The 23,661-nt window shown below is 37.8% G+C and overlaps 1 protein-coding gene across 11 annotated transcripts in view; it reads right to left on the reverse strand.

Annotated features, from left to right (window-relative positions):
• Positions 1–23,661, reverse strand: part of Arid1b (AT-rich interaction domain 1B) — a 404,160-nt gene that overhangs the window by 240,926 nt on the left and 139,573 nt on the right. For 9 of the 11 annotated variants that reach the window (XM_074071715.1, XM_074071705.1, XM_074071677.1 and 6 more), the window contains exon 4: positions 22,022–22,132. The exons of the other annotated variants lie outside the window; for them this stretch is intronic. In XM_074071715.1, coding sequence (XP_073927816.1) covers positions 22,022–22,132 — 111 coding nt within the window. The remainder of the gene's footprint in view (positions 1–22,021; positions 22,133–23,661) is intronic. 11 annotated transcript variants of the gene reach the window in all.

Consider the following 23,661-nt stretch of genomic DNA (forward strand, 5'->3'; position numbering starts at 1 on the left):
CAACAGATAAGGCACTACATCTAAAGTACCTTTACCTTTCTATCTCCTGTACATTTGTATAGTTTAAGTACTGTTTCAGAACACACTGAAAATAAATAATTTACATGCCAAGACCTTGGAAGTCTGAACACAAACACTGTTATTTTTCACCAAATCCCAGTTAGTAGTAAGATCGTGAATACACAGCACTCATAATCCACAATTACACACTCCAATATGGTAACCACTAGCCACATGTGACTCTTAAAATTTAATTACAATTGAAAATGTAATTACCCCCTACTAGCCACACTTCGAACACTATATAGCAACATGAGGAAAATGGCTAACATATTGGACAGCACAGATATGGAATATCTCATCACTACAGAAAGTTCTAATGAACAGCACCAATCTAGAATATCCCAAAGGCCCTGTGACAGATAGTCAGCCTTCAGCATCCACGAGTTCTGCACCTATGAATTGAGTCAACCATGCATCAAAACTATTTGAAAGAAATAATTGTGTGTACCAAACATGTCTGGACTTTTTGTCCTGTCATTACTCCCTAAATAACACAGTGTAACAATTACTTGCACAGTACTTACACTGTACTTTAAATCACTTCTAATGAAGTGATTAGAGGAAGTGCATAGATTACATATATCTATGGATTTTTATTATCTGTGGGAGTCCTGGAACCAGTTCCCCACAAATACCAAGGGACAATTGTACTTTTTCCCATACAACTATAACCAGCAATATTCAGAAATCTAATTTCACTCATCTCATTTTCCTTTGGGGGAAGGGTTAAAATATATGAATGGAAATCTCATTAAGATTAGAGTGGAGGCCAGGCACTGTGGCTCATGCCTGTAATCTTAGCTACTCAGGAGGCAGAGATCAGAAGGGTCACAGTTTGAAGCCAGCCTGGGCAAACAGTTCAAAAGACCCTATGTTGAAAATACCCAACACCAAACAGGGCTGGTGGAGTGGCTCAAGTGGTAGAGCACCTGCCTAGCAAGTGTGAGGACTTTTGTTCAAACCCCAGTAGCCAAAAGAAAAAGAAAGAAAGAAAATGGAATAAGAACCTGTCCAGCCCTCACTCCAAACTCAAGCAAAACTGTTGGCCAATTAAGAGAAGCTTCAATGGTCGCCAGAAGTTACAGGGCCTCCTAGTGACCAAGGCAAGGATCACTAGGGTCACTAGAAAGCATGTCTAGAGAATTATTTCCCCACTGACATAAGCCAGCAGTGGTCTGAACCACTCCTCCCCCACCACACCCCCTCAATCTGTAAAGCTTCTTGACAAAGTTTAATTTTTAAGTTTCTATCTCCCAGGTACCTATCTCTAGAATTCACTGCATCCTGGTTCTTGAGAAAAGGGAGGAGCAGAGGAGCCAGTTTATTATGAGTCCAGCCAAAAATTACGTGCTTGCCCTCCACGAATACATGAAAGGTCCTGGGAACCATTTCAAAAAGAACGCCTTTCCTGGTGTAGCCCACTTAGCTCCTCTTCCTGAGGCAGTGGCTGGCAAGAAGGACAGCCTCTGTCCTACAGAAGCAGGGCCCTGCACCATTCCTTAACACCAGGCCCCTCATGAATGTCTTCCCTAAGGTTTAGATCCCTAGAAAGAACAGACCAGTTCTTCTGTATTTCCTATCAATTACCCCTCAGCCCTGAATAGCTACCAGAGCCGTCGACAATAAGGGCAAAACATGGGAGCATTTGTCAGATACACACACGAGCCAAGAGAAATGAGGAAGATGTAGAGAAGGCCCTTGCCTCCACTATGTAGTCCTCCAATGACAGGTCGTGAGTCTCGGTGACCAACAGCCCTTGAAATCCATGTAGTTCAAATGAGACAGATTTATTTTAAAGACCCCAAGATGAGGGGACAGTATTCTGTGCCCTAACCCATGAGAGCAGACTCTGTTTCTACAGCTGGCCTAGGTAGGGACACCAGTTATCCTACCTTTTCTCCATGTTTATCTTGGCTGCTCTTAGATATAGTAAAGGAGTTGAGACCTATTACACAATGTGGATATTACCAACTACCTTGAAAGGCAGATTTTCTTCTTTCATATAGAGAACATAGTCTGCTAAAATTATCAGTAGCAAATTAGAGCTTTTATACTGCCTTCATTGAAAAATTATGTGCTATCCACAATGGATAAATTTTTAAAATAGCACTATAACATATACAGAACAGACCATGGCCAATTCTCAGACTTTGACAAAATATTTTAGGAAAGCATCGTGGCTGATAGGTAATATATGGCCTGGAACATACAGGTCTAGAATTACTATACTTGGATGAATGGTAATAACCAGAATATCAAAAAGTTCCATATTGAGTCTATTAAAGTTTTTATATTAACAGCTATTATGAGATATATAAATTTACAAATGTCCCAAGTCTAGGAATTGTACTGATTACAATAGATACTGGATTTAGGATTCTAGTATTTGTTAGCAAGGTTGAATCATCTGACCCAAACAAGTCAGACAGCATTTAATAAAAGTAAATGTGAGAACTCTGGTTCAGTTCTGGTACATGATGGATGACACATGTCTTAAAAAGCAGTTCTCCTCACATTGATACAAGTGTGGCACTGCTGCTATAAACCTGGCTGTCTCTGCCTACTTTCCTAACTGGTATCGTGATGTCCAGAATGCTGGAGGCAGCTGACTCTAACAAGCATTATCTTTAGAGAATTCATATGTGGGAGCACTTACACAAAATGAAGTGCAGCAAAGAATTAAGAATGGGGTGGAAGTTGGGCATGGTTGTACATACCTGGAGTCCCAGCTACACTGGAGGCTGAGACAGGAGGTCACCTGAGCTGAGAACTCAAGGACAGCCTGAGCATAAGGAGAACATTTCCTTCTTTTTTAAAAAAATTAAAAAAGGGGAGGAGCAGGGGGTAGGGATTTGAAACCACATAAGGAGCTAATTGACCTAGCAAAAACCCAAGAAAAATAAAGGGCTAGGGGAATAGCTTAAATGGTAGAGCACCTGCCTAGCAAGCGCAAGGTTCTGAATTCAAGCAGGAGCACTGAAGGAAAAAGAAAAAGAACACAATCTTCAATATCTAAATAGCCATCATACAGAGAAGGGATTTAGATTTATTTTGTGTGGTTGATGAAGGCAGAAGTAGAACTCAGATCCAAGAAAGCAGGAAATTAATATAAAGATAATGAGTTCCATATCATGAAGCATTCAAAATGATGTTACAATGCAATTTATACATCTAGGAGGCAAGGACTTGAATATACTACATGAACCCCAAAGATAAACTATTTTTATAATGACAAAATAATCACAAATCTAAAAAGTCATATGTATGCATAAGTACATGGTGTAAGACCACACAGATCTAATAAGTGAGAAAATGGTACTTTCCATACATCAACAGAAACCTTTTCAAAGTGTCCCATGGTTCCCCACAACTACGAACTTTCTTCTTTAAACATGCATGTGAGGTTGTGGTACAGGAAAGGTGCTGGGACTTGAAACAAAAGAAACATTTTAAAATCAAGCTTCTGCCGCAATGTGTGGATAAAGGCTAATCAGTCAACATTAGTATAGACACAGGTTTTTAATTTTAAACTTCATTTTCAAGCCTTAGTCCCTTAGAACTTTGTCTCCTCTGAGATCATGTAGGATGAAGCAGAGAATGAGTTAAGTCTAAAAAATAAAGGAGCAACAGAGCAAATCTGACTGCATGTTTGAAAAAGCCTATAAAATGTTACAAGCAAAACAGGAAAGCCTGTGTTAATAATGCATAAACCGAAAGAGAAAAGAGCTCCCATTTAATGGAATAATGCTTTTATCCTTGCAGTTAAGATGAAATAAACCATGACTATTAATCTAGTAAGACCATGTAAAAATGTAATTTTTAAACATTTACTAAAAGGGGATAGTTCAGTAACCACTCTAAAATCAAGGCCTGTGTACAGCAGCGTCTAAATGCTAAATACCAATCTCCTGTCTGTGGAGGCCATTACCCACCCTGTCACCATAGCAACGCTAACAGTATGCCTGACTTCAAAGACAAAGATGTAATTTCAGACTTCCAGCAGCCAGAGGGAGTGGTAAGAATATTCTACCCAGGCAATGTCAGCTGATGATAAATTATAAAAATATCCAGGAAGGTTATGAGGCGGACTGTACCACTTAGTCCATATTCCTAGGGGAGACTTACATTAGACAAACACACCAGAAGACAGCAAGAGTAAAACAAAAAGTAAGTAAGAAAGAATCTCAATGGAGTCCAATTTATTTTTAAATTACATAGTTCAGAATTCCATCTTCCTTTTCTCTTGCTCCCAGAAGAGCATAAAAATAGTTTCTACCATCTCCTTTTTCTCCATCAAATCAAGAGTGACTGAGGATCTGCCTGAATGTGCTGAGGGATATGCAAAACCACCTCTGTAACTACAACTTTGGTATTTGTGAAACTCCAGCATTTGTCAAGAAGCACTTAAGTGGCGGGAGCCAGCTAAAGGGGCACAGCGGGTCTGTGCAGAGGGTGTGCAGGACAGTGGCTGTCTTAACCCCTTGGGGTGCTTTCCACCCACTGACCTAATCCCAGCACACGCAAGATCTTTTCAAAATCCTCCGCAAGTAAAATACTGAAAAACGGCTTACCAATTTGTAAGTTTGGGGTTTTTAAACACTATAAATGAATAAGGCTAACCCAAATAGTGCTGTCTGACAATTGTATGGTAGGACAGTTTTTAAAAGTGAGAAACCTATGGCCAAGAGTACCCCAAAATCCTGAATAAATTATTTTCCTTGTCATTATAAAATATAAAGGAATGAAGATGGAGTTGGAGTCTTTTTTGAAAGTCTCTGCAAAGAAGAATACCAAACTACTAGGGTTTTCTTTTACGTGAAGTTGGTTAGAAATGAACCTGGTAGTTTTACTATAATGCTGTTGTTTCATAAGACTAAATATAGTCTGTAATAATCTTTTTCTGTTGAAGTCTGTTATATGGTTCTGGGATCAAAAAGGCAGTTTCCTTACAAAAGCAGGAGCAGGATACAGCTGACCCTTCAGAGATCTGAAGGGCAGGCCTGGCTCTCCTCCACCCCAGGAGAAGATAGTTGTGGATTCCAATCAGGGCTAGTGTCACTTGACCCTGCTGGGTCACTGACCAGTTGCCTGTACACACTCTACCAAGTTTAAGGCACAGCAACCAAAATGCGTGTGGGGCTAAATTTCCTCCCATGAGGGTAGAGGGAAAAATCAAGTGAGTTTTACTGTTCCTCAGAAGTAGCTGGTCTGATAACGAATTTACATTTTTCTCCTTAGGAATGGAGCTCCTACTTAGAATGTACCCAATAAGGTGTTTATGAAAACTAAAGGACATAAATCTTGCCACAGATATAAATTGGAATGGTTATGTCTATTAAGTCATTGGTAGAATGCTTGCATTGTAAAAAGCAAGTCACCATCAGCTTCACCAATTAATTTTGAGCCCTAATCTTATAACCCAAGAACTAGTCATCTTCTCCTGTGAAAACATACAAACAAAACAAAATGCTACCACACACCCAGCCCTCAAAACAAAGAAAAATATGGTTATGAAAAATACTCTCTTCACAATTCAGTATTTCTTCACTAAATAGGTTTTCATCTTGCTACACATTCTATGCTTATAAAGTAACCATTTTTAAAAATTACTGTGAAATGAAAATGGGCTTTATAAACCACTCCTTTGGACACAATTACTAGATTTATAATTTTGACAGTTAACGCAGTTAAGCAAGTTAAAGAAAAAACAGTCAATCATTTACGTGACAGGGCCTAATTTAGGCCCTGGATAATCATCCTAAATAACATGAAATAACTTTTTAACAATATATTAACAAGCCCATATTTTGGCATCATTATTCATTATTTCACAGGAGTATTTTATATGTTTCTTTATAGAACATTTCCTTTTAAAAAGTAATAGAAGAAAATGGATATTCCTTAAGAAACTATGTATTTTCCTTTTGATTTATAATTATAAAATCTCAGTTCTTCCCCTCTACCATGGTAGCCAGAAATACAGACTTAAATTTAATAGTCATCATGGTAACTGCATTTACCATGGTTTGTCTGCTTCTCTTTTTCAATTTTTTTTTTGTTTTTTACAATTTGTAATCTACTTGGAGTAGCCTTTGTTCATACAAATGTCTGACTGTAGGTCAGCTAAAATCCTTTTAGAAACAAGGGATATGAATCCTATATAAAAACATTATAGGATAAAAAGCATTCTGTCGCAACAGGACTCTCCATTAGAAGTAGCCACAGGTACATTTAAAAATAAATTTATTTACAATTCTCAGAAAACATTCTGAAAGAATTCTTCATCTAAGTTGCTTTATAACACTTTTATAAAGAAATTAATTCTTAGGTTATGATTAAGTAACAAAGTGTCTGAATCACACTTTATATAAAAGGGACAGGGTGGTAGCTACTCAGAGGCAGAGATCAGGAGGATCAAGGTTTGAAGCCAGCCCTAGCAAATAGTTCCCAAGACCCTATCTCTAAAATACCCAACACACAAAAAAAAATGGGCTGGTAGAGTGGCTCAAGTGATGGAATGCCTGCCTAACAGGCATGAAGCCCTGAGTTCAAACTCCAGTACTGCCAAAAACAAAAGATCATCAAGGAGGCTATAAAAGTGTGTGTGTCTATGTGTAGAAAAAATTTTGATGGTACTGGGATTTGACCTCAGGGTCTTGCACTTGCTAGCCATGTCTCTATCCCTTTTTGCTTTAGTTATTTTTCAGTCATTTCTCATTTGCCCAGGGTGAGTCTCAGACCACAATCCTCCTATCTATGCCTCCCACATAGCTAGGATCCCAGATGTGCACTACCACACCCAGCTTGTTTGTTAAGATGGTGTCTCACTAACTTAACTTTTTGCGCAGGCTGTCCTTAAACCAAGTTCCTCTTGATCTCCTCCTCCAAGAGGCTGGGATTACAGAACTGTACCACCATGCCTGGCCCTATGTATTTTATGAAAAAGTAGGTTTATAGGTAAATTCAAAAGTAAGGCTGGTGTTGACAAGTATGACATACTAAGGATGAAAACGTTGTGAAAGAGTGGGCATGGTGGGGGCATCCCTGTAATCCCAACACTAGGGAGGCAACGGCAGATTGTGAGTTCTAGGCCAGCCTGGCCTACACATAGTGAAATTCTGGGAGGAAGAGGCGGGGAAGGAGCGAGGGAACAAGCGAGGGAGGGAGGGAGGGAGGGAGGGAGGGAGCATCGGTTTAAAAAGAGGTGGGAAAAAGTAAAATGTATCATCTGTATCACCTGTGAAGTCACACTCATTTCCTCTATAATTTGCCCAGCAACTTCTCACTAACTATCATTGGGTCTTATGTACAGTTTAAAGACCAATATAAAAATCAGTCTACACAAACACATGTCCATCCATATACCTATGCATACACACAAGCAAATGCCAACCACAGAATGTGTTAAATAAAGGGTTAAATGTGTCTTCACCACCACAGTCTCCCCACAAAGATTTGTTATGGGTCGCAGCTGGTTGCGCCTAGACAACCACAGTGGTCATATGGTCATCATCTCAGAAACCTGAAAACTGAGACACCTAAGTAGATCGAAAGCAGACTTCACTGCAAGCCAAGTAGACTTTTCCTGTGCATTTACTTGACCTTCTTTGAGGTGATTTTACGGCTCGCTGGTAAGACCATAGGTGAGGAGAGCAAGGAAGGGTGAACTCAAGTCACTATAGTCACTGTGCCACCTGTCTGACTCTGACAATAAGTCGAGAGTGCAGGAAAGTATAACCCAGTGACTGAGAGTACATTTTGGGATTTTTTTCACTATATTTCAAATGTCTAAACTGTATGGCCGTAATTTTTTAATAAGCACTTAGTCAAGATATGAATCTAAAATTTTGCCTCTTCACCTTCAGTGGCAAAACCCTGTCTCCGTAAGTGTGGCTTTGGTAGTTCAAGAAGCCAAAAACAGCATGAAAATACTGAGAAAGTTTGTGCTAAAACAAGATTTTTGTGACAAAGTCAATTTCTATTAATGTTTTCTCATCTTTGTTTCCATCTCTGTGGTGGTAAACAACAACAAAATGGTGCAGAAGAATCCAGCGGCATTTAATCCAGCACACTGTGCACCCGAAGAGCTCTGTGGTGTTGGGGTTGTACAATGGCATGGAAGGCCAGGAGTTAGTCAATGGGATGAAGCTCTAGCCAAGCGTCACCTGTTTACTTCCATGGCCTCAGCGGCCTCATTCCTAGGAAAGGAATGCTAAAACTCAGTGAGGTCTGGTGGACTAGCAACCCTAACAGACCTTAGAAAATAGTATTACTTCAAAAAGGAGGAGGGCAGCAGAAGGGTAAGAAGTCCACATGGGCACGCACACCGGAGGCAAGTACTACGTGAGAGGTGCTACATGTATCATGTCTCCTGTAAGCGCAAAGGGTTAAAGCTGATGCATCTGGGATGAATCTAAATTGACAGTGCATGTGAGTGTACTCTCATAACCATGTATTGGCTGGTCTTGAACTTCTGGGCTCAAATGATTCTCCAAAACACCTGGGACTATAGATGGGCACTACCACGCCCAGGTTAGATCCATATTTTAAAACCTAGTATTCCTCAAATGGGCCAAAATACAAAGACAGCTAGACCTTTAATGTATTTTTATCCTTATTTAAAAAAAAAAAACCAAAAAACAGGAAATGCTAAGGAAGTGAGAAAAAACATAGCAAAATTAATGAAATCCTCATGAAGTCAGTCCAAAAGATGTGTACTCCTTACCCTACCACCACAGGTATCACAAAGAGCAAGAACAACGTCTTTGGACAACACAGACCTAATTCCACCTAAGGCATTAGCATAACTCTGATACAGCCATCAGTATTCTTAGACCTTCAAATAGTCAAGACTTCCACAAAATGCAAAACACTTCTGTGAAAACACATGCGCTGAAAGTATGCATTCTAGTATATATAAAATGGTTCTCTGAGAAAATCTGTTAAAGAATCTTAAATAACGGGCATCCTGAAAATAGGTATTTCTGATTGATTCTTATCGCTGGATGTGTTATAGTAAAAAAACAAAAGCAATATTAAGCTGGGTGTGGTGGTTCCTGCCTGTAATTCCATAGCTGGGAGGTTGAGGCAGGAGGATCTTGAATTCAAGTCAGCCTAGGTTATATAGTGAGACCCTGTCTCAAAACAAAAAGGAAAAACATTATAGGCTACTGAAATAATTTAAATTTATTTTTATTTTATTATTCCTATATCTAATACACAAATTTAGGCATAACAGGTAAGCAGTAAATGATTGTTAAATGTCACTGAACTTTCTGTGTAGTGTGAGGTCTGTTTCCTTAATTGAAGTCAACATTTAGGAATGCTGGCTAAGAAAAGCACAGATGTCTTAACACTAGGAAAAGCAAAGAAGTTTGGGGGCAATTTGGACACATTTTATCTATTTATGAACACTCATGATTTTGACCAAAATGGGCAACAGCATGACTTCATAGGAGGTGGCCTTAACTTAGACTCTGACCTTGGCCACGTGCTCAGGAGCAGCTATAGAAAAGGGACTAAGCTAGATTGATGGCAGCTCCAAAGCTTTTCTGAACTTCTAGGAAAGTTTCCTGCCATGTGTGAGGAGTCTATTTTTACATCTGGGAATTTGAGCTCAAAAAAAAAAAAAAAAGCAAGAGTCAAATTAAATATATAAAAATACACACATTTAATAACCCATTAATATTAATTTTGTCTTGCTCCATTAATTGTCCTTGGTTACTACATTAAGTTCCAGCATTAGCTTATAAAACAAGGATTAAAAAATTTTTTTACAAACTAAGCCAAAAGTTTTTTTTCTTCATCTCTAAAGCCAAACCTCTGCTCTTTATGTAGGGAGTAAAGTAACAATACATTTTTGCAAATTGAACCAAAAATGGGGGTAGACATGTGAGGTTTTTTTTGGGGGGAGGGGTTTTCAGGGACTGGAATTTAGGATCTTGTGCATTCTAGACAAGCGTTCTACCACTGAGCTATATCCCCAGCCCAAAGAGGGCTGTATTTAAGAAAAAGGGAAAGAAAACCTCTGGAGAGTGTGAGTAATCTCTCTAAAGCTCCATTTCCTTTGCTGGAATCCAAACACATCAAGGACACTCATGGTACTCAAAGGGGAAGCTTTTTCTACAAAGAGAGAACATCTTCTGATGTTAAAATAAAAAAAAAAAAACAAAAAACCAGTCTCCCTGCACCACTACCCCATACTCAGACAAAGGAAACTCTCAATACAGAAACAGGAAAAAACAAGTAAAGGCATCAAATTTGTATATGAGGCTCACAAATACATTAGTACCCAAAAAAAGTTTTAGGGGAGGAGAAACTCTAATGAGATAAATTAAACTAACAAATGTTCCTTCAGTAATAACTGGTATAAGAACACAGCCTAAATCATCTGGAAGTGTATCTAACAGTGCAATATAAGGCAACCTGCCTCTATGCAATGAAAAGACTACATTAAAATACACAATGCATCATCCTAAAAACAAAGAAAATGAGCTAAGTCATGAATCCCAGCTGAACTATCTGTACCTTCACTTATTTCTTGAGATGGAGCTCTTGTCTTTTGCCAATGTATAGTTAGGAACAATACCTGGGATAATCTGTTGGGTTGCTTATACAAAATCTGTCACAAAACTCTCTAAATCACCTCCATGAATTTAAATGAAGTGTAAAGTTACAGCAAATGCTGTTATTTTATCAACATCAATTCTTATTTATGACAATGTTTTACTTAGATATAAAACTATATTAAAAAGTAAGGCTTTTTAAAAGGAAGATGAATTGCTTCCTTTTAAGTTTTAAAATTCAAGCAAAGTTATTAAGGACTTGCTTTAATCTCATACAATCTCTGGGTATTTTCACATTTCCCTATGTTTGTCACCAACTCCCTCAACATATCCTGATCACTCAGATTAGCAACCTGAAAAGAATCTATCATTCCATCTCCCTTTATTTTCACAATATCTTCCTTTACATTCTTTTTTTTTTCATTTTTCTTTTATTATTCATATGTGCATACAAGGCTTGGTTCATTTCTCCCCCCTGCCCCCACCCCCTCCCTTACCACCCACTCCACCCCCTCCCGCTCCCCCCCCTCAATACCCAGCAGAAACTATTTTGCCCTTATCTCTAATTTTGTTGTAGAGAGAGTATAAGCAATAATAGGAAGGAACAAGGGGTTTTGCTGGTTGAGATAAGGATAGCTATACAGGGCATTGACTCACATTGATTTCCTGTGCGTGAGTGTTACCTTCTAGGTTAATTCTTTTTGATCTAACCTTTTCTCTAGTTCCTGGTCCCCTTTTCCTATTGGCCTCAGTTGCTTTAAGGTATCTGCTTTAGTTTCTCTGCATTAAGGGCAACAAATGCTAGCTAGTTTTTTAGGTGTCTTACCTATCCTCACCCCTCCCTTGTGTGCTCTCGCTTTTATCATGTGCTCATAGTCCAATTCCCTTGTTGTGTTTGCCCTTGATCTAATGTCCACATATGAGGGAGAACATACGATTTTTGGTCTTTTGGGCCAGGCTAACCTCACTCAGAATGATGTTCTCCAATTCCATCCATTTACCAGCGAATGATAACATTTCGTTCTTCTTCATGGCTGCATACAATTCCATTGTGTGTAGATACCACATTTTCTTAATCCATTCGTCAGTGCTGTGGCATCTTGACTGTTTCCATAACTTGGCTATTGTGAATAGTGCCGCAATAAACATGGATGTGCAGGTGCCTCTGGAGTAACAGTCTTTTGGGTATATCCCCAAGAGTGGTATTGCTGGATCAAATGGTAGATCGATGTCCAGCTTTTTAAGTAGCCTCCAAATTTTTTTCCAGAGTGGTTGTACTAGTCTACATTCCCACCAACAGTGTAAGAGGGTTCCTTTTTCCCCGCATCCTCGCCAACACCTGTTGTTGGTGGTGTTGCTGATGATGGCTATTCTAACAGGGGTGAGGTGGAATCTTAGTGTGGTTTTAATTTGCATTTCCTTTATTGCTAGAGATGGTGAGCATTTTTTCATGTGTTTTCTGGCCATTTGAATTGCTGCAAGCTCATTGGTGAGCTAATTCTCTAAAACTGACTCCCTGCCTCTAGTGGTAATAAGTGCATTTTGGAAATGAAGGCTTTGCCTAAATAAAAGGCATATGGTTTCTTCTTTTACTAGTAGTTTCTGCTGTTCATTGACTGAATTTTTCAATTATGCGCAAGACTTGTGAAAACAGTGTTCAATAAGTAAATTATTATTCTGAAGCCAAACCTTTTCCAAATACTGGAATGACCAACTACACATAATTCTGGTCATTAAAAGGAGTTAACTAACATTGTGCTTGCTCCTCAACTACCAGTACCCACAGGAAAGACAAAGACTAGGCTTCTTTACAGAGGACATTTACTATGCCCTACCCAAGGCATATCCTTTTGTGCTCTGACAAAAAGAGTTAAGATAGCAAGTAAAAAGACTGGTAACACACTGCTCTCACAGAATCAAAACCAATGAGCTTTAAGACGCAAAAGGTGGGAAGTTGTGTACAACAAAAGCCATAAAGGCAACCCAAAAGCATATATACAGGGCATTATCCAAAAAGGGTTCCCTTAAAGGCAAAGACCCAGAGGGCTGAAAGAGAATGGAACCCTCAGAGTCTTCTTCCCTTCAACAAGAAATTCCCCCCAGGCAGCAACTGCTGCATGATCACCTTGGTTCAGAAAACTCTCAATACTGGGTTCCATTCAAAGCCTTTGCATTACAGAATAAGACATTAGAGTCCTGAAGTGTGCTCCTATATTTGTTCTTCTACAGTAGACAATACCAGGCAGTTCCCAAGACATTTGGAGATATGCTTATTTCTCAGCTTTCCCTCAACTTCCCTGTACTCAAGCACATCAAGACTCCCAAACTGAAAGGAAAGAGAAACACTCCACAAGAAGAAACCTGGCTTCAGTGCCAGATGCCCTAAATAAATTTGAGTTTCCCATCACAAAGGAAAATGGCACCCAAGGATGGAAGGAAACCACCAAAAGGGTATGTGAGTCACTTCTGAAGATTTTCAAGGCTTCATTCGAGTTTCTCAAAAGCAGAAAAAAAGAATTCATTTTTATAAACAGTGCTTTTTCTTATATACTAAAAAATATAGCTTTTAGTGTAAAATTTATGAGGTGTTTTTAGTTCCTAAGTCTCACTCATTTTTGAGAGAGGGAAACAGAAGCAACATGAATGGCTCAAGACCTGAGCTGAGCTGAGTGAGACTCAGCTCTGTTTGCCATTAGCATCATCAATACAACAGGTCTACCACTGAAAATATTTTATCAAAACAGTAAAGCCACTGTTCCTTCTATACAAGTCACTATAAGCTGGTCATTTCTGTGGGAAGGAAAAAAGGCAAGGGATATAAACTACTTTCAAATAATCATTTTTATAATGATCTGTTAAAAAATAATATGGTGATTAAATATTTTATCAGTCCAGTCTAATAATAATCAGGTACTACTTAAATCAAGAGAACTCTACAAAATTAGCTATCAATAAGTCAATACTAAAAAACACCTATTTGAACTTGGAATTAATAGTCTCACATGCATTGAACACAAGTACATGCATACAAGCTCCACTGTAAATGAGTGCTTTTAAGCACTTAAAAAAGTCAAGTGCTAGTCTCATCATGAAAAAAAGTATAAAGATGTGCACATAACAGTCTAAGACTGGGTAAAATTTAGGCCTGTGGAAGGTGCGGCATATACCCAGAGGCTTTTTCTTTTTTAATAGAATGAGTTAGTTATGAAGAAAAGTAGTTGAGAAAGCTTAGTCACTTTTTTGTGGCTCAAAGCTTTTCTCTCTCTTTTATTCCAGGCTTAAACAAAGTTCAGTGGGGCATCAAACTGCCTGTTTTGAATTACAGTGTGCATTTTAAAATAGAATGCGTACACGGCGTGCTCCCGGAGCGGGGGGTGGGAGTGTTATTCACAGAAAATTGAAGGCTTGTTGAGTCAATAATCTTCTTTCACACAGTAACAATTTGCAGCTAAAATTTCTTGACCCAAACAAAGGAAAACAAGACCATTCAGTTAGTTCACAACAATTCAGAGAAGGCAAAAGAAAAAATGAGAGAGAGGAGAGGAGAGAAGAGAGGAGAGGAGAGGAAAGGAGAGGAGAGGAGAGGAGAGGAGACACCTCTAAAATCCTATATTGTGATAGAACAACAGAAAATGTTGACTCAGGGGAACCTTCTCTACATGTATTTATATTCTCTCCTAAACTGACAGCTAATATTAAAAATAGTTAATATTAAAATATAGTTAATATTAAAAATAGTTATTTCCAGGCCCAGAGAAACAAACAGCAAATACCCAGTCCACAAACACAGCTATGAGCTCCTTCTGCTCATCTATCCCGTTACATGAAACATATGTGAGCCTTCCCTTTACCTGCAAAGTGAAAATCTGTCAATTAAAAGCTATTTCCCACAAAAGTAGGATAATGTAAAACAAAATGCAAGCACCACCTCCCACTGGCCAATGTCCACCTGGCCTGGAGGCAGTGGCAGTGGAGAGACTCCCATTAAGATGAGCAGGGCACTCCAGGTGTCCTGCAAACACAGCGGACAGAAACCCAAACAGCAGGTTAGGTACAGGGGTACCTAAGAACATCAGGGCCACTGATATTTTTCCCCACATAAGCAATGAAAGTGAGTACTCCTTCCTGCCCAAGCCTGTCGGCATAGGCATAGCCATTGACCACGGCTGCCTCATATGCCCTCTTCAGGGCTTCTGATGCCCAGTACTGCTACTCTCCCCCTCCCCAGCCTGCTGGCCAGAGAAGGATAGCAGATGCACATGACTAGGGCTGTCTAGGGTGGACCTGGGAGGTTCCAGCAATCTAGGCAGCCACACCACAAAGAAGCACGCTCTGTGCTCTCACCCATGCCACAAGTTGGGTGAAAGCCTGACAGGCCTCCAGTTGTTAGGGAAAGATTTTTGTGCTGATTTTTCTATTAGCCAGGAATATCTGCATTTATCATCCCTTACTTAATGAGCCTCATTTATCAGCTATAGATCATTGCTATCCTTCTATTATCCAAACCAATATCCTGCAAATCAGTTATGTTTCAGCCCTTCTTACTCTCCAATTTTGTCTATTTTTTTTGCAGTATGCCTTCATTAATTTTAAAGAATTAACTGACAGTCCTACAAAATGGGCTGAAATTCATTTCCCCCTATACTTCAAACGAAACTCTTCAGAATGTTACATGAAAAAGTTTTCAGGGGATATGTTTAGCTCAGGTCTGTATTTAAAATTTAAATAAAAGTTTAAAGTTAACACACCATCCCTAGGCAAATGTCTGAGCTACCACGAATTTATACTATGGGCTGGGAGTATAGCAGAATGGTAAAGCACTTGTTTAGCGTACACATGGACCTGGGCTCAATCCCTAGGACTATTAATTAATTAGTTAATTAATTTAAATTTTTCAAAAAGAACTATCCACTTATTTTACCAGAACTAAAGATGTTAATTTGGAAACACTTTGCATACAATATTTGAGTTAGTTAAAAGCAAACGACAGTTCATTTTAAGTATTTATTTATTCAAGCTTTCCAGTATATTTAGCCTGTTTCTTTCCTGGATGAAGTCCAAACTGTTGAGGTTTTATTGAATTTTTATTTGCATAGCAAATATTTAGGTGGAATACTACTTTGAAAGGAGACACATACCCTTCCACTTCCTACCTTGTTCAAGTTTATTCTCTAGTTTCAAAATGACCAATATCATGAAAACATCCTAAGAAATAAAATTACAGATTACATTATTAAATAATACTCCAACTGGAAAATAAACATTTATCAGTGTCACTCTTTCTAAGTAGGAGCCTTATATACTCTTCTCAACCTTAATCCAAAAACAACTGATGTCACCATTTAGAATAGACCACGGATTAAGATTACATTCCAGAACACAATAAATCCTAAGTAAGAAACTGAAGTATTGAGTGTTCCCTTTAAAACTCCCCCAAGACATCAAAAATGCGTTTACACCTTCAATTTCAGACTTGACAAGTGATTAAGTACATGTGCAGATGCTACAGTGGACATGGTACCATCCTGCCGAGAATACTCATGCTCTTACCTGCCCAAGGAGACTCTCATCGTACAAGGTGCTTCTTCTAGAACTCCCAAAGTCAAAATCTAAGAACACTTGAGAACAGACAGGAACAGTTTAGGTCTTCAGCTGCATACAGGCATTAACCATGCCTGAACTCGGAAAGCAGCATGAAGACAGACGAGATTTCTTTCATTAACTTCTAATTTTTTTTAAACAGTCAGAATTATTTGAGAAGGATCAATCAATAGAAGACAGCTACACTCTTAACCTTTCAATGACAACCATTTAAATCAAGTTCAAGCTACAAATAAAGTTTCAAAAGAGTTCATTCAGCAGCCACATGTCTGGTAGATTTCAATTTTTGCGAAACCTGAACTAACATCTATACTTCTGTAGGCTGGGTTGAGAACTTGAAGAAAAGCAGAACTCAGTTAAATAGTTGTTTCACCTAATTTTCTCAACAGTTCCTGATCATTCAAAGGAACTGTATTATCAAATCCACATACTTTAAATGCTCCTATTAACACATCATCAGTATTCAGGTTTCCAAAATACATGACCTTTTACCCCTAATATGTCATTAAAGATAAAAACAAACACCAAACCAGAGTAGTCCTTCTTCATTAAAGACATGCTGTACTGCTAATATCTAACCAACCCCTGGAAGGATATTCTTGGTAATAACATTTTTCCCAAGTATATTCTTTCAAGCTTCCAATATCCTGTTAACATTCTCTATTTCAAAGAGCTACCAGCATTTACTACTTCTCTCCTTTCATAAAGGGAGGGGGGAATATATGTTTTATCTAAAGCCCATTATTTTCTTCTAATTTCAAATTCAACGAGAGTGCCATAAGCACTAGTACATACATTTAGGACTTTTTAGTTAAGTCAGAAAGATCAAATCTATTTGGAGATTTCCTATTTAAGGAAGCAAAGGCCAGAAAGCGGTTTTTAATGACCTGATGGGTTTTCTAGCACAGCCAGTATTTACAGACATACTCCAGAAAAGTCCTACTACAACAGTCCATTCTCAAATGATGTTAGAACAAGACACATGGACCTTAACTTGTCCCAGTTAAGGGGGCCTCCCACCTAAAATGCAAAACTAGAAGCATCTCTGCATAGAATAAAACAAATTGGTTATTTATAAACTAAGGAATATTAACAACTCTTCCTATCCATGAAGAGAAAAGCATTGCTGGAGGAGAAAGAAAATAAAACCTTTAATTTTTTCATTTGCTACCTTTTACTGATATTCATAAATATTTTATTAACATCATATCTATCTGAAGTATAATGACTGAATTTATGATTATTGCTTCTGTCAATTTTTTACAAGTAAAAAATATACATTATTAAGAAAAGAATGTTTTCATGCTCATTTTAGCTTAATTATCCAAAGTGCCCATTTCTTTTCTTGAAACTTTAGGTTACCAAGGTAAAAGTTAAATGGTGTTACATAAAAACAAAGTGGCCTGAAGAATGGCACCATCCAGCCAATGCAGCTATCACACCCATGTAATCGTTTGGTATCATTAGCAAACAGAGGACACAGTTTTTCTTGATGCAATTCAATACCATGAAAAAAGATTCCTAAGCAACTAAAAGAAAAATCTGAAACTGAGGGAGAATTTAAAATGAGTTTTTATGTAAGTAGGAAAATCTTATTAAATAAAACATAATAAAGGATCCTAATCTAAACCAGGGAAGCTAAGATAGTCATAAAAGTAAGTGTAATGAAAGGATGAATACAGCAAATGCCACTAGAGATGAAAGTTCAAATAAACACACACAGAAAGTATACTAAATCATATTTGGGGGTTATGATACATGGGAGGTTGAGATATACTCAATGCTTCCAAAATAAGGAGCAAATAAGCTACAGCATCTTTTAGACCTCTGCTGCCTTTTGCTTAAAGGTTTACTTCATTTCCTACTAATATTAGAGAGACAGAAAACTATGAAATACACTCAAATATTAAGTACTAGTGTACTTATGGAAAACTCTTCAAGCAAAATTTTTTATCACATGGTATATGCTAAGAATTATCAATAATGAAAACAATAAGGATGTATCTCAACTGGGGAAAGGCTTATATGGTTAAGAGGTATAGAAATAAGTGGGCTATATTAAGAGAGATTTGTTCTGAGCTTAGGGTTGAGTTGGTTAAGTAAAAAATAAACATTACTGGTCATGGCCGAACACGAAAACCAGTACTAATTACCAGTCCTTTGCTTTCTGCAGATGATATGAGGGTCTGGCTAAGTCCACTGGAAAACAACTCTTATCAGTTACTGAAGAGCATCAAGAACATAAAGACTTCTACAAATACAAACAGATTTAAGCATGGTGCAATGACAACTCACAAAGAGATCAAATTATGTATCTAGCTTAAGAATACTGGAAGTGCCTTGATTTCTTATGGAAAATTGGTAACTGTGTAACAAACATACTAAAGAAAACCTGTCACACAGAAAAATATTATAAAATCCATTTCAATATAACCAAAAAATGATGAGGGAATAATTACTTAAGCAGCATATCTGCTGTGGTCACATATATAATGGCTTAACTTAATAATTATATATCATTATACTACATTTTTAAAGGAGAAAATTTTCAATTCACTTCCAAGTTACAAAACTCGAGATGTAAATATCATGGGTTGTCACTAACTTGAAGTACAAACACAAATTTCGTGTCAGTGACACATGAAAAGGAAAAGCGTAACTTGAAGAGAAAATCTACAAAGGATCCAATGTCAAATTTAGGCATGAGAAGAACAGCTTCACAGTCCCTATAGTATCAAGTCAGAGGACTAAAATATTTAGTAAATAACACAGGAATACATGATATTAGAGCCATAAAAGAATATAAACAAATTGTTCTCTGAAGTCATAATTACCTTAATTATGTACACCTTATAAATGAAGCACCCATATAAAAATGTATTTATAAACCCCATACCTCTGTACACTTGCCGTAAAACTTGAAAATTTTGCTGTCTAGAAAATCTATCAGCTGGAATTGGAGAACATCATTCTGAGTGAGGTTAGCCTGGCCCAAAAGACCAAAACTCATATGTTCTCCCTCATATGTGGACATTAGATCAAGGACAAACACAACAAGGGGATTGGACTCTTTGATCATAAGATAAAATCGAGAGCACACAAGGGAGTCCTGAGGATAGGTAAGACGCCTAAAAAATTAGCTAGCATTTGTTGTCATCAACGCAGAGAAACTAAAGCAGAAACCTTAAAAGCAACTGAGGCCAATAGGAGAAGGGGACCAGGAACTAGAGAAAAGGTTAGATCAAGAAGAATTAACCTAGAAGGTAACACACACGCACAGGAAATCAATGTGAGTCAACTCCCTGTATAGCTATCCTTATCTCAACCAGCAAAAACCCTTGGTCCTTCCTATTATTGCTTATACTCTCTCGTCAACAAAATTAGAGATAAGGGCAAAATAGTTTCTGCTGGGTATCGAGGGGGTTGGGGGGGAGAGGGAGGGGGCAGAGTGGGTGGTAAGGGAGGGGGTGGGGGCAGGGGGGAGAAATGACCCAAGCCTTGTATGCACATATGAATAATAAAACAATACAAAAAAAAAAGAAAATCTATCAGCATCCTATTTATCTGTGAGTTGAAAGAAAGGGAGGGGAAGAAAGCAGAAAGGAGAAGAGAGAAAGGGGACCCACACAGAAAGAAAATACCAGTTTAGGGTATTTCTTTTCATAACAGCTTCAAAGGAAAATTTCTATCATGAGTAAACTTAAATATTCTTGAAGTAGGCAAGGTAATCATTAAGACACAAGTCATTATATGTTATACATAAACAAAAATAGAATAATTCATAAAAAAATTCAACTATCCCAATTATGCTGTAGAGTTACCTGAATGACAACCACCCTGTGAATACACAGCCATGACAAAAAACATTTGCTCATGAGTGACATCAAAGTTCTCAAGTGGATATTAAGAAAGCAATAGTGACTGCAAATGATTCTTAAGACTGCACAGGAAATTGGTAACAATAGATGACAAACTTTGTAACCTGTGTCAGAGTACAAATCAATGTACAAATTAATGACAGACCTACAAAGATGGACTCCAAAAATACTAAAAAAAAAATAAATAAAAAATGGTGAGAGATGTAAAGAAAAATGATCTTTTCTATCAAAGTATTTGTTTCCCTGTTAGATTACTTGAAAATTCCTCAGGTCGCCATCTTAGGTGACTTGCATGTTTACAGGGTCCTTGCTTCTTCTTCCAGATTCCTGTACAACTCCACTGCCAGCCAAACTGCATGCCCTAACCTATCCCCCAAGCCTGTTAGCCAATCGAGGGAGACTGTGAACCTCTGACCTGGACAAATCCCAGGTGACAGGCAGGTACGACTTCGTCAGGGATGTAAGGAGAAGTCACTGTTAGCCATTTTGTGCATGTGTGTTGCTTAGCGGGAATGAGCACAGGTTTGCACCCTCTTGATCAAGAGAAATTGCCTTGTCAAGATTTTCTGTCTCTTGTGTGTCTGTTTTCGGCACCGGAGGGTTATCAATTCCAACAGGGGGGAAGTGGAATTCACTATCTTCCTACTTCCCATGAGTCAATTCAATTTCATAAAACCACATGCCAATTTCCAAATACTCAGCAAATGTTGCATTTATTACCAGTGTGCATGTGTGTCATATACACTACATGCTCACCAAACTATAATTACCTGCTTTTAAAAAGCCTCTAGCATGAAACACAGACTCCACTACCCTTTTCATACTTTCAAAAACCAAATAACTAGACAATAAACGGTTTGACATAACTTAAAAAAAAAAAAAGACCATAATAAGGTTTTAGTCCCATAGAAAAAAATTAGGGTGTCAAAAACATGTAGGGCAGATTCAAAGGCAGTGTGCATCCTGTAGCCACTCACCTTCTTCTCTAAGGCTACACCACATGTGTAACTTAGAAGGGGTAAGCATGCACACCACGAGGCATACACAGTGTTCATGACAAATAATTGTTCTCAAATATTTAGAAGAACATAATGAATTTTACTTAGTGCAAACATGGTTGAAATTTAAATTAAATTCATGGTTATCTTGCACTCCCTTCTTAAATAAATTTTAATAGAAATTAAGCAATAACAATAATTTCTCAACTCCAAACATTTTGACAAGAAAATAAATATAAAAGTATTTTCTTGTACAGCTTTATTGTTTTAGTTAACATAGAAAACCTCAGGTTCTCTATACAAAAGCAAATTAAGTACAGATCAACTATTTATGGGCATTACCATGACACCTTTTACTAACTACTCTTATCAATATATACCCAATCACCACACACTAGGTACTGACAGAAATACCTTACAAGCAGCTTTGTCATATTTTAAACTGATGTGCTGTCTTTGGGGTGATTTCTCATGACACAAATGTAAAGAACCCAGGAATAATTAAAGTACTAACAGGTGTGGCATCTCATCATTTATATCCTTTGTATAGTGTGAATTTCATTTTAGTTTCGATTCCTGTATAGATCACGTTGTTCTGTATCTCTACCAAAAGGCTACAAGCTAAGAAAATCTACTTTCAACTGCACAACACCTGCCTGCAAACAAAGCTAATCAGCCAAATAAAACCTTCCAACTGATGCCTGATCTATTCTACAACAGAGATAACTACAAATTAAACAGACCGATCCGAACTACAGAGCTCCTAAGAATGAAACCCAAACAATTAATGAGCCATTAAATAAATTTGAAATCTAGAACTTTCGCTTCCATGTTGTAATAAAACAAATAAAAACAATAGCTCTTTTTAAAAAAATTTAAATCATTACATTTCCAAATCAGCACATTAATGTCTTACTGGTAAACTTGATGGTCTTTCTTGTTGTATTAAGTTCAAGTCTTCATGGTTGGGTTTTCCAGGGGCCAGAGGAGGTTGAGATCTAGTTCCATAGCCTTCCTGAGACATATCCTAAACAAACACAAATACAAAGTCCTTCACAAATATCCCAATGAGTTTAAGCTTACTCAGTAACCAAAATGAAACAAAAGCTTTTATTACAAAGTATCAATCAATGCTACACATTTTAGCTAACACATAAATATGTGCCAAGTCTTGTTTCTTTAACACTTTGTCAAGATCCAACACAAAAATGAGCAATGAATTAATAGCAGAAATGCATAGAAAAAATTGAGAGCTGCACTTAGTTCACACAAACTGGGTTGTATTTGAGTTTTACAGTAGGAGGTCAGCTGTAGCCAAACTGTCTTTTAAATCAGAGCAAACCAAAAGCTCACTGTATTGCTTAATTCTGACTTTGGTTGTATTGTTTAATTTTGATTTTCATCAAATTGTCTTTATCAGCTGAATCTTAATACAACCTCTCAGTTATCCACAAAACAGCATAAATTGATATTAGACTCACAGTATCCTAGAGTTTCCTCAAAACCAATAAACACACCCATGTGCAGAAGTCCCCATGCTCATGTGGCATGGTTTTCAGAAAACCACAAAAAAAAGAATAAAAGAACAGCAGGACGCCAGTGGTTCATGCCTATAATCCTAGCTACTTGGGAGGCTGAGATCAGGAGGATGGTGGTTCCAGGCCAGCCCAGGCAAATAGTTTGTGAGACTCCATCTCTAAAATAACCAGAGTAAAATGGACTAGAGGTGTGGTTCAAACAATAGAGCACCTGCCTTGCAAGTGCAAAGCCCTAATTCAAATCCAGAGAGAGGAGGGGAGGGAAGGAAGAGGGAAGAACAGAGGGAGAGAGAGGAGGGGAGGGGAGGGACTTAGATGAAATGGACATTTACATGCTCTTTCCAGCATCCTGCAGATCATTCTTCCAGGATGCACTGCTTTAGTATTATGCCAAAATAATGTTATATATTCCAAATGCCACACCACTTTTACTGTACAGCAGTACAGTAATGTTAGATGCTCAGATACTAAGCATTCTATTATACCTGAAATAACAAAGCAGGCCAAATTTTTAAGGACTTACTATTGTATATCCCAATTGGCACTGAAAGTTGAAGGACTAGTTTCAAATTGGAGAGGAAAACATTGCCTTAAAATAAAATTTTCTCCCCTTCCCTGTCAGTTCAAATAGGGATTAAAGGAACATCATATACAAGTTCTATTTCTCCCATTGAATCCCTGAATATTACTTGGAAAATTAATGTTTGTTAGTAAGACCCTATAAAAAGTTTCTGCTACCTCACCCCTTTCTCACACAGTATACACTTACAATTACATGGCTTCTTAAGCCAAGAGCTGGTACTACAAAGTCTACAAGCTGCACAAACTAGATTTAACTAGCCAAACCTAGCCAAGTGTTGGTGCTGCCTTTAACAAGTTCCAAAATAAAGGAGCATGCCAATAATCCAGCATTTTCACATGCAGCCCTTACTCCTTTTAAAGAAATCAACACACACACGTCCGATATTTAACCTCTAATAGTAATGTAAAATACCCAGCCAGTCCTGTACTTTCATAG

This window comes from Castor canadensis, chromosome 1, assembly GCF_047511655.1.
Source record: "Castor canadensis chromosome 1, mCasCan1.hap1v2, whole genome shotgun sequence".
Classification (NCBI taxonomy): Eukaryota; Metazoa; Chordata; class Mammalia; order Rodentia; family Castoridae; genus Castor; species Castor canadensis.